Source organism: Monodelphis domestica, chromosome 3 (genome assembly GCF_027887165.1).
Source record: "Monodelphis domestica isolate mMonDom1 chromosome 3, mMonDom1.pri, whole genome shotgun sequence".
In the NCBI taxonomy this organism is placed as follows: Eukaryota; Metazoa; Chordata; class Mammalia; order Didelphimorphia; family Didelphidae; genus Monodelphis; species Monodelphis domestica.
Genome location: NC_077229.1, coordinates 329124926 through 329137611, shown reverse-complemented (window position 1 = coordinate 329137611; position 12686 = coordinate 329124926). Strand labels below are relative to the sequence as shown.

The 12686-nt window shown below is 37.6% G+C and overlaps 1 protein-coding gene across 4 annotated transcripts in view; it reads right to left on the bottom strand.

Moving 5' to 3' along the window:
* Positions 1 to 12686, bottom strand: part of ZFHX4 (zinc finger homeobox 4) — a 234249-nt gene that overhangs the window by 6576 nt on the left and 214987 nt on the right. For all 4 annotated transcript variants that reach the window (XM_056824122.1, XM_056824123.1, XM_056824120.1 and 1 more), the window contains exons 7-10: positions 12195 to 12334; positions 11739 to 11939; positions 11036 to 11153; positions 4631 to 10039 (exon numbers count right to left, since the gene is read on the bottom strand). In XM_056824122.1, the coding sequence (XP_056680100.1) occupies positions 4631 to 10039; positions 11036 to 11153; positions 11739 to 11939; positions 12195 to 12334 (5868 nt within the window). The remainder of the gene's footprint in view (positions 1 to 4630; positions 10040 to 11035; positions 11154 to 11738; positions 11940 to 12194; positions 12335 to 12686) is intronic.

The following is a 12686-nucleotide window of genomic DNA, read 5'->3' as shown; positions in this document are numbered from 1 at the left end:
TCTGGAGGTAGATATTCACAAGCTATTCTTCAGTCATTATCTTCTGTAGCTGTACATATGATCTCTTGGTTCTACTTTTCTGTAGGTACTTTTTAAGAATCCTAAAAATTGCATTATATAGAAAGTGTTCTACTCTGCTATTTCACAAGACTGGTTCTAGCTTTCATACAACAGCCTTTATACTGGATAACAGCACATTTAATTTTGAAGAATAGTTTGGTGTTTGCTTTTTTCCCCTCTGTTGCTTAAATTGAGGCTATGAAATTAATTTTCACCTAGCTCGATGACTTGATAAGTTAGGATGAAAGAAAATTTAAGGAAATGGATATAGGAGATAACAGCAAAGTTAAAAGAAAACAAAAAGGATCGTGGTTGTTGACTCATGCTTTTCTCTCAAATGAGGTCTAAAAGTCCCAATCTCAAGGGCACATTATAGAATAATGGAAGCTTTTTAGAAGACTACAGTATGAATCTTAAAAGTCACTTGACATTGTGTTGAAATACTAGGAGACTTTTTTTTAAGAGGAAGAGAGGGGCGGATGTAGGTAGGAATTGCAAGAATCAAGCAAAGCTAAATTACCAGTTGCACACTAAGAGTAAAATTTCAGGAAAAAAAAGAAAACAATATGGAACAACAGAGACGATTATGTCAATAAGCATCACCCTAGATTTGTTAGTAAAAGATGAAAACCCATAAGGAATCTGTAGCCAGCAGATCAGAGGAGCAGTTTCATAGTATAAAATCAGGAAACCAGAGGAGAAAAACTGAAATGTGATTTTAATATGGCAGAATTAGTGGCAACTCCAGACTAACTGTTGGTCAAATTTTCATTTCTATATAGAGTAGTAATACTAAACACTAAAGTCTATACCCACCACACCTCTGCCTCCTCTACTCCTAGAAACTCCACTCAGAGAAAGTTATATTTCTGGGAATAATATCATACCACCATTAGTTATTTACAAACAGCTGTAGATTCCAGAAAGTAATGCTTTCAGAGAAAATACCTGTCTCACCATTCTATTTATATCTATCTATATTTTTTCCAAATTTCTTTTGCCAAGATCCCCCCAAAGGGAAAAATTTATTTTTCCAAATCAAGTAATTATACCTCACATGGGACCAAAAGACTATTGTGCTAAAATAATCAAGGTGTTTCTGTTAAGTAAAGCAACCTCAAATTAAGGTATTAAAAATAAGAAGAGAAATGTTTTCAGATTTCATTTTTAAAAGGTAGAGTCAGCAGTATGTATACCTATGAATCAATGGAACATTCAAAAATCATAGCTCATTTGAAATTGGGAAAGTGAATGGGTTAAAAGTAGGAAAATCAAATACTTTCCCTGTCTACCTTGAGCAGAATGCCAGAGTAAACCAATACCCTAAATGATGAAAATTATAAGTAAATGAAGTAAATTATAAGTTTTCTAATTATTTTGGATTCTATATATATTGCCAGCTTCCATTTTAGCACATGACCATAATGGTGGAGTCTGGCTGACTAAAAATAGAGATAGAATGTGAAATGGAAAATGCTAGAAAAATAATATCTAAATTTCAGGGGGAAAAGTGTGAGCAACAATAACTTTGAGGCACATATCAAATCAACTGTTGATGAAAGGGCCTCCTAGTATCCCAGAATGACTATGCAGTTAAATAATCAGTGGGGAACCTGACTAAAAGGTCTATGTAAGGAAGTTGAGCATGAACTTTTCTTGGTAGTCAATAAGAATGGAAATTACATCCACAGAATAATAAGGTGTGTTGCTACTCCTTGTAAAGAAATTGATTTCTATGGGTGGCATGCAGAATTAGTATTATTACTTTCTTGATATACCACCTTTACTGGAGGATATCTATAGTGAGGGTCTTGGGATCTGAGCCTTGAGTCTGTGTTGGCAATTCAAAATACCTTATTAAGGACTTCTGGTGAATAAATCTTCTTGGAAAGGGGTCTATATATGAACCTGCTCTATATTAGATTTCATCCTATAGGGAATGTAGCAAGTTATCAATATATTGGAAAACCATAGAGACTGTTTTTTAATGTGATAATTTCTCTTCTTTTCACTTAGGTGCCATGTGAACAATTCTAAAACAAAAGTGGCAAATACCACTCAGTGTATGGAAATAGAAAAATCTAGAAATAAGATTCCACTAACCAGTTAAATATTCAGCTTGACTCACCACAGGTCAATTAACCTAAAAAAAAAGATGTGATCTGAAAAGGTAGAGAGATGGTCTGCCACTGGCACTCAGTTGGTATCCCACTGATTATACTACTGTGCTAATGTTTAAAATCTATCACGAACAAAGGACTGATTCAGGGGAAATTACAAATTCCAGTAGTTAACAATGTTTACGGACCTTTTACCTTTACAACACTCTCTGGTCTGCTTTGGTCCACGATTTAATAAGGCAACAGATAAGACAGCTCTGAGTTATCCAGTGCACAGTGCATTTAAAGATGTTCCTAGCTAAGGAGCAATTTAGGCAAATAACATCTTGCTAGCATCTCTGATCTTCATAAACAGGTCTCTAATGTTTTTGGGGAATATAAATAGTATTTGTGCATAGCCAAATGAGAAAACAAGTTAGTGTGTTTGTGGTTTTCCAAACACTTCTCTTTTTTATGGGCACTCTGGGTGCTAGTAACAGTTTGACAAAAACAGGAGGGCAGTCAGCCAAAGAATCCATTGTAGGAAGGAAAGCCCTTCTGACCCGATGAACAGAAAAAACAAGATGCTTTGACCACCACTTAGGAGGCAACAGCATGGTCCTCATCGATCAAGCCAGATCTGTATATTAAAGGCACAGTTACTTTAATTCTATTTGGCTCAACTAAGACATGTGTGTGTGTGTGTGTGTGTGTGTGTGTGTAGCTGATCACAGTTTTTTTCTGCCAATGGTGTTTCTAAACATTTAAGGTATTTATTTTATAAAGTAATGAGACATTCTATAAGCAAAAGCAATCTCATTATTTTATAATAACACCTTTGGGTATTACAAAGGTAGAAACTTTAATTCAAATACAATTCTGATTTCAATTTATAAACTCCTTTTACCAAAAATATTTTAATCACAAAAGTAAAAGTAGGTTCTTAAAAAAAGTGAGCCTTTAGTGATAATAACCTTGAATATCTACCTCACTTTGAACATTTAGATTCAATTTCAATTGGAAAGTACATGCTTTCTAAAGTTAGCAGTAATATCACTGCGTATTATTTTCAGATCAGTAAAATTAATATTTAAAATATATAAATGTTATACATTACTATAATCTCCTTTAAAATTAATTGGAAATTTATTTTCATGGGAGAATATAGTTATAAATATTGACATTTGGTAGGAAGTGAAGGACTCAGACTAAAATTAATGAATCTTTCAGCAAACTTAAAGGGAAAAGGATTTATGAATTTTGAGAAAATATTCTCAAGCTACTCAAGAAGTTTCTTTGGGGGAAAACCCTTTAAATATTAATTTTCAAAAAAAGACATTTGCTTTGCTAATTTTGAAAATAAAAATGATTTTTAAGTGAAGTGAATTGATAGAGACCTTTTTATATTAAAATGGATTTCATATAATTTCTATCAGATTTTTTTTATCTGTCTTATTGCTTTACTACCTACCAAAGGACAGTCAATAATTCCTACATAATGATGTTCAATACCTCTGCAGATACATTAAAACAGAATACCTCACTGTGTTACTGTCTTTTTTCTCAAATGTAGTGTGCTGTAGATTCAATACCTACATATTTCTAGTTTTATAATTTTGTACACTCTTGCATTTGTTAATGGGGACTAGATAGAACTAAAAGGGACCTATGAGTTAATCTAGTAAACCCTTCATATCTTATAGTAAAAGAAACTGAATTCCAATTAAGTGACAACCAAAGTCCCACATCTACCATGTGGTAGAACCAGGATTCAAACTCAGGTCTTCTAATTCAAATCTGGTTTTCTACCTACTATATGACTATTCTGAATATTTACTTAGAAAAAAATAGATATAGATGGCTATAAGTAGAATGCTGAGATTCTCAATTTATTTTCAAAGGTACATATTGAAAAAATTAAATTTCTTATAGTAGTATTAAAATTAAAACATCTCATGGATATTATGTATGTTTTATAAACACAGACTTTATTATCTGGTGGGTGTAATGTGGGTGGATTTCTGTAGGACTCTAACTTTTGAACTCCCTGGCACTTAGGAAAAAAATCTCCCATTTAAATTTTGTAAGGTTATAGATTTAGATTATAGATACAATTTGTGAATTTTTCTAATAAATACACAAAATAAGCTACACCTTATATAAAACAATGTTATCAATATTACTACTGAATTGTTATATAAAACTGACAAAATAAAGCTGTACAAATAAATTAAAATGTTTCTGGATTTTTGATTAAATAGAATCCTTATTACAGAACAATAATGCATGTTACTTGGTTGAATTATATAACCTAGTTATTTATTTTAATCATTAAATATATATTTTACAAAATTTAATGTCTTCCTATCAAAAAGAAGGAAATTGGAATATACATCATTCTTAATTACACATGATTGGCTGCCTGATAATAAAGAATCAATTAAATTGTCTTATTCCTGTTAATGACTTACAGTTTGAATTTTGTGGAAATCCTGGCAAGGAAGATGGACCGTTCATTCCGGGTAAAAGAACTGGAGGAAGGCCAGGTAGTCCTGGGTAAGCTGCTGGCAGACTGATACCATGAAGTGGACTGCTGTCCATCATGCCTGGTTGCTGTACACTTAAGCCAAGAACATCTGTCGCCTTCTTTATACGATCCAGTTCTTGCTGTGCCATCAGCTGTCGTACAGTTGTAGGAGCTAAGTAATCTTTCTCCCGGTCTAGCTGACTTCCAACAGTTTCTCTCACTTTTGAAATGTGTTGTTTGGAAAAAATATGATCTCTGATGGACAAACGGGCAGAGTATTTCACCCCACATAGAGAACATTCTGGTTTGGTGCCATCAGTTCCACTTTGATTGATCATGAATGGCTTCCCTATATTAATTTTAAATTTCTTTTCTTTTGCCCGAGCATTCTGAAACCACACTTGGACAACTCGTTTAGGCAGACCAATCTCGTTCCCTAACATTTCACACTCTTGCATGGTTGGAGTTCGGTAGTCACTAAAACAAGCCTTGAGGACCTTGAGTTGAAGGTTACTCATTTGGGTTCGGAAACGCTTGTGACCTGGTCGATCACTACTTTTGGACTTAAAAGGGTTACTGGATCCAAATGGATTAGGTGAACTGGGATCAGCTATGCTTGATGTCTCGCTCCGGTCAGCATTATCATCAGGGTCATCAGTGATATAAAAACTTTGGTCATGGTCACCATCTTTGTCACTAAAATGGATTGAGGGGCTTGTAAGGGAAAAGAGAAATTTATCATCGCAACCCTCTGTCGTAGGAGTGGTTGCTGTTTTTGGCAAAGTTTCAAGTGTTTTGGGCTCTTTTGGGGATAATACAGGTTTTATATCTCCGGTACTTCCAGTGGTGCTTTCCATTTCATTATTCCCTTCATCTCCTGTGGTAGCATCACTGATAGCTGTATTAATTGATGAAGTCTCATCAAAGTCAGTTTTATTTTGGTCATACCCAGCTTCAGCAGGAGGAGCATTTAGATTCTCTATGTCTTCAGTGCATTCTGCTTTGAAAGAGGATGGACTTAAAAGGTTTTTTGGTGACAACTCTGCTGTTTTACTAACAGGCGTTGAAACAGTGGAAGCCAACTCATTTTCACTGGAGAGATCAATCTTAGTTAATGACAAAGATGGATAATCAAAAAATATATACTTCTGTGGACTTTCTCCTCCATCTTCCGTTGCTATCAAAGGGCTTGGGGGCAAACTGTAACCTGCCTGCTTTCCTTCATTCCAGTGACGGGAGCGAATGTGACTTTCTAAAGCTGACTTTGCTTTGAAAAGGGCTCGACAAAAGGGGCATCGTTTGTGAGACTGGGCTGGCCCTACTGCGCGGAACTGGCCTTTCCTTTCTCGAGCTCTGGTGTTCTGAAACCAGACTTGTACCACTCTCTTTTTCAGTCCAACCTCACGTGCAATGTGATCCAGCATTTTCCTGGTTGGATTGGAATCCAACAGATATTTTTCATATAGTATTTCCAGCTGCTCTGGGGTGATTGTGGTCCTCAAACGTTTGTCACGATGTTGATCTTCACCACTATTTCCTCCCTCCTTTTCACTACAATTATTATCTTCTTTATCATCCATTTTCCTCTTCAGTGAACCAGAAACAGTTGCAGGGGCTGTAGTGTGAGATGAGCCTGTCTGTGGTGGCATCTGAGCTAAAGGACCAGTGAGTAGCTGTCCAGTCATTAGTGGATTATTGGGGTCAAATATCATATAGGGCATATCCATGGGTCTTTCTAAAAACTGAGAATGGAGGAATTGGTTTTGAGCTGCTAGGAAATGCATGTGCTGGTGCTCCTGCCAAAGTTCCAGAGTTGGAAAGGCAACTGTACACTGATCACATTGGTATTGTAGCAACTGTGGAGGTAGACTGTTCTGGAGAGAAGTCATTGAAATTGGTAGTGGACTAGAAGGGACAGGTGTTGTTTGGGAGGCCGAGGGGGGTCTTCCAATAAGTTGAGATTGTTTTGGTGGCTGTGACTGAGAGGCTGAAGGCTGTGTATCTGAGGATGGTGTTGCTACGGGAAGGATGGGTTTGGTGCTTTGAGAAGGAGGGGAGGCATCACTCTGCTTTGGCTTTTCTTGAGGGAATTCAGGTTTAGGAGAAGTTTTTTCAGGATCTGGTTTGGGGGAAGGGATTAGAGGAGTACTAGACCCAGAACCAGAACTTGCTGCAGTGACAGCTGAGTTTTTGGCAGTGTCAATTGGGCCAGATACCGTGCAATGTTTATACACCATTTGATCTGTGGCATCCATAGAGTCTTCAGTTTGGCTTTCATCTTGGGCATCATCGTCTTCATCTTTATAACACTGTTTTTTCTGATGGGTAATCAAGTCGAAAATTCTGGGGAAAACCACACTGCACTTTTTACACTGGTATTGCATGTTGCTTGTTCTTATATACCTCTCATTCGTGAGTTCTCTCTTTTCATTATCTTTAGTTTCTGCTTGGTTCTCATAACTCTTTCGAGCTTTCTGACGGGCATTCTGGAACCACACAACAATCACTCGAGTAGGTAGGTTGAGGACGGTGGAAAGCTGCTCAATTTCATCATCTTTTGGATAGGCATTTGTGTCAAAAAAGTCTTGCAATACTCTAAGCTGGTAGTCAGTAAACCTAGTCCTTGAAGACCTTTTACTGAAAGATGCATCTGATTTGTAATGCTCTAAAGTGGTAGGCTGGGGATCAATTCGGATATCTTCCAATACAGTTATGGGAGGGTTACTGAAATTGTATGGTGAATCCTTATTTCTTTGCCGTTCCTTAAAAAGTGTATTCCGAAACCAGTGCTTGATAACTTTTTGGGAGAGACCAGATTTTTCTGCCATTTCTTGGATCTGTTCTTCACTTGGAGAATTGTTAATATCAAAATAAGCCCTCAAGATTTTTAACTGATCATCTGTGATCCTCGTCCGTGGGCGTTTGAACTGAGAGTGTCTTAAGAAATTTGGATCCAATCCAAGTTGCTGCTGGCAAAGCTGGGTGAGATCTGCAGAAAGGGTATCCATTTGTGGCAGCTGAAGAGCAAGCTGAGGAGGTAGTGCAGGATGTTGGACTGGCTGCATCATAATGGGAGGGAAAAGGGGAAGGTCTAGAGAAACAGGCAGCTGGACCTGAGGAGGAGCAGAAGGGGGAGGAGGAGGGGGAGGAGGGGGAGGAGGAGGGGGAGGAGGGGGAGGGGGTGTAGGTGGTGGAGCCTGCAGGGGCGTTGGAGGTGTACTCTGGATTTTTCCAGAACCAACAGAAGAAGACTGGGAAGGTGTAGGAGGCAAGGGAGGTGGTGGAGGTGGTGGAGGTGGAGTCTCTGGAGAAGGGGGTGAAATTGGATAAAGCTTGTCATAGGCCTCTCTGTATTGACGAGCAAATTTTTCTAGAGCTCCATATGGAAAAAACTGGCCATGAACATGTTCTTGGTGACTCTTTAAGATAAGAACATTGGAAAATAATTTACCACATGTCCCACATTCCAGTTTATCAGTATTCTCCCCTTCTCCAGCTTTGTTCTTCTTCTGTACTTTCTGCCTGTTTTCATTATATTGGATGACTAATTCAAAACCAAAATTTTCTAATAAGGCTTTGGCAGCATTTCCTCTTGCCCCTGAAGCAATCCTGGGTGGAGGGATGGTTGGTTCTATGGGTTTTTGTTTCTTCATGTCTTTGTTTTCCTTGAGTCCTTCATTTTCATTTGTAAATTCTTGCTTTGGCTTTTCTGGCTTCTCACAAATCTCTTCTGTATCCTTATAGGATGGCAAATCCTTCATTAATGGGCAGTCCACATTTCCAAGACTGTTTTGCTCTTGTTTTAGCAACTTGGTTGCTTGTTGTTGTTGTTGTTGCTGTTGCTGCTGCTGCTGTTGTTGTTGTTGCTGCTGCTGCTTTTGGGACTGAATTTGGGGTTGGGTAGCTTGATATTGTTGAGCTTGTTGCTGTAATATCTGGAGTTGAGTTTGGCCTACATGATGTTGAGTTTGAATCTGTTGCTTCAAGTCTTCAAGCAGGGAACCAGCCATCCCTGCCATTCCTGGCATACCAAACGTGGCTGAGCCTGGCAAGCCCAGATCTGGACTCAAGCTGAATTCTGTCCCAGGGATGTAGAACGGAAAAAGGAACTGAGGCTGTTGGAATTGCAGCAGAGCTTCTGGGGTCATTGGGAAATGAGGCAGAAATGCTGGGTTTAAAAACTGAGGCTGAAAGAATGCAGCTTGCTGTTGTAACTCATGCTGTAATTGCATCTGAAGTTGTGCTGGTGACTGGGGTGGGTGATGTGGAGGCTGAACAGAGATTAATTCAGAAGCTTGTTTTTTATTTAGTTCTTTGGCATCTAAATGGGTATCTTTGCTATTAACTGCTGGTAAGCTCATTGACTCTAACATCCCTTGTCCAGGACTATTAACATTTGTAGTAATACTATTTCCACCACTGATGGTACCACTTGGTTCTAACTTGGCAGCCCTTGCCTTTGTCTGGTGAAGCACAGACCTCATGTGGATCTCCAATGTAGAACTTTGGCTATAGGCAACATTACAAATGCTGCACTTGTAGGGTTTGTTATCTGTGCTGCTGTTGGTTTCTTGGGGAACAGGACTGGATGCTTCCTGTAAGACTTTTTTCAACTTATGTAAATGGGAAACTGAATTATAATGGACCAAAAGAATGTTCTTTTGTGTGAAAGATTCTTTACACACGGTACACTTATATGGGCGAGATGGGTCTAGAAATTTTTCCATTGTAAAATTTGGCCCTTTTCTAAAAGGTAAAGTCCGCTTTGGTTCTGAGCCCATGTCATCTGGAATTGAACTACTGTCACTTCCTACAGGGCTTGCTTTTCCCTCCTGGTCCATCTCATATTCTCTCTCTATCTCCTGTTCTAGAGCATGATCATCCTGTGCCATATTTTCATTTTCTGCCCATAGTTCACCATTGACTGGTAAAGATGCATACAATTGTTGAAGTTCACCTTCATTTAGTTCTGGGTGGCCTGCTTCCAAGTGTTTTTTTAAAGCCTGGAATGTACGGAAGCTACGCTGGCATAGACTACACATAGTTGCTGCCCGGATTGCATGATACTGGGAATGGATCTGAAGCTTCTGCATAGTCTTAAAAGCCAGGCTACAATGGTTACAGCGGTACTTATAAACATGACGATCTGAAACAGAGAGCTGTTGCCTTTTTTGCTGTTCATTTAATTGATCTTGCAGGGAGTCAGTGACCTTGACATCCTTACTGCCATTCTTATTCCATTCTAGCATATCTGTGGACTCCTTAGGTGGCTTCTGTTCTTCAACCTTAATTTCCATTCCAGTCTTTGATTCCTCAAGGCCTGGGATGTTTTTGTCATCTAAAGGACTTTCACCTGGGTAAAAGAAGCATAGAAAGGTCTTTCAGAAAAAGTGTACTAGGTGAAAAGTCTCTCTCTCTCTCTCTCTCTCTCTCTCTCTCTCTCTCACACACACACACACACACACACACACACACACATATTTTCTGGGGACAATGAGGGTATTTTAAATTTGAGAATAAGGTGTTAGTGCATTTGAAAGATTTTGTAATCCCAATGCTCTTGGGACTTTTTAGGCACTTCTACACTACTTTCTATTTGATTTGTCTCCTTGACTATATTATAAACTCCTCAAAAGCAAGGGCCATTTCTTACTCATTTTTGCATTTCTTCTGCCTGGCACAATGGCTGATCAAAAATATTTGTTGGGATGAGGACATGCAAAAAGAATGATAATGGCTGTTTATCAAGGGCTTTTAATTTGTAAAGCATTATTATATATCTATTATCCCATTTGAGCCACATCATAATTCTGTGAATGTACATCAAAATTATATCAAAATGAATAAATATAAAGTCATTTCAATATGGTAAAAGCCGAGTTCACCAAGAACAAAAGCAAGCCCTCTTTCACATTTTTGGATATAGTAGCACTCTAGAAATACGTTGGAAAACATGACTCTGTTGTTCAGTGACTTGTGTCTGATTCTTTGTATCCCCATGGATCATAAAGCATTTAAAACCAGGGGATTTTCTTGGCAAGGATACTGGAGTAGTTTGCCATTTTCTTCTCCTGTAGATCCAGAGGATTCTTTTGTCAGGCAGTCAATTACTCAGGGTCACACAACTAGAAAGTGTTTGAGGTTGAATTTGAACTCAAATCTTCCTGATTCCAGTGGTCTTAACCATTGAATCCTAGCTTCCTCAAAACATGATCCTAAGTAATACTTTTCTTCTTTTCTCCTTTACTTCTTTTATCTTTTAACAATAATATTTGTGCATTAAAAAAAAAAAAGGTTGGGAGAGCCTTTCTTTCCTGATTATATAGGTTTTATGAAGAGGCTTGCCTACCTGAATATTTCCCAGATCCTTCAGTTATAATGGTTGCAGGTGTATCACGCTCTGATTTCTCAGTGGTGGCTGTTGGCAGTAGCATACTATTGGGCATCATCACATCAGGGACAGGAACCTTTAGGAGTCAAAGTAACAGATAGTAAATTCACCAAAGAAATCATATTGCTTACAAATAAGCTATATCACATTGTCTTTTTTTTGGAAGCATACTTCTATTTCATGATTTTCTAAACAAAGTAAAATCATTTTACATACAAGTCTATTGCTTTCTTTTTCATATTTCAATCAATGCTGTGGAAATGCTGTATTAGTCTCTTTTTGTGTTCTGATTTTGATGAGCTTTATATACATATACATATATATATATATAAACATTTGTTTTTTCTTATATTGAAAGCAAAGACATTTTTAAAGTCATGTTGCCCAAGTTAGTCATTTGATTACACACTGTAAATGTAAACATAAATAAAAGATTACAAAGTACATATCAATTAATGAGTTATATCTTATCTCATGTGTATTTTTCCATCCAGGATTAAGAGATGGCTAACTGGTCCTGACTGTAACCTTTTAAGCACAATCTATAGTAGTTTTCAACAAATCAGAAGAAATTGCTTTTTAATTACAAATAAATATAAACTCCATAGCAATAGGTTTAGATAAATTTTGTCAAACATGCATCAATATTTTGTATTCTTACTGTCATAAGCAGCTTCTCCACACAATCAGGAGACACACTGTGCAAATGGGTCAGATGAAGCTGGAGATGCATTTTGTTGCTGAGGACGTCCTGGCAGAGGGGACAGCAGATGACAGGCTGCATTGAATGCTGTGACAGGACATGCATCTGGATACGATTTGGGTCCCTACTATTGTAGTTACAATAAGGACACTGATAGAACTGGAAAATATTGAATAGACATGGCAGCTATTAGTTCACATATTTTAGTGACTCAGTAATATTAGAAGTAATACCAATAATCAATTAAGACTTGCATTCTGCCAATCACAATGTTTACATACATTTCAACAGCATGGTACTTTAAATCTACCCAGACTGAAACAAAGAAAATGCCTTTTGTGGGGAAAAGTACATGTCTTCTACTACATAAATAACAAGTAATATTTGCAGGGCATTGGGAATTACTTCATTTACCTGCTCATGACAAAACTTATTGTCCTCAGCGGATTTTGATCTTTTGGCTGCACCATCATCTTCTTTTGCTTGTAAGAGTTGCTGTGTCCCTATTGCCACATTGGCTTTCAGCTCCTTTTCGGGTGTGGTTATTCCTGTTGCTAAAACACAATTTAACAACAACATAAAGAACACCAACAATATTAAAGTCTAAAAATATACAACGTTTACAAATAGTTTATGATTCTCTCTCTCTCTCTCTCTCTCTGTCTCTCTCTCTCTCTCTCTCTCTCTGTCTCTCTCTCTGTCTCTCTCTCTCTCTGTCCTGGTTATTTCCCACCAAAATAGACAAATTCTTTTAAATGTAAAATGCTGTTCTGAAAATGCAAGATCACACTTCCTTTTTGTCCACCAGCTAAGTGGACTCTATAAATACATTTAAAAATGTACTCCTGTCTCATGTTTAGATAACCTTAGGTTGCCTTGAAAGATTAATCAATAACATGCTCTCAC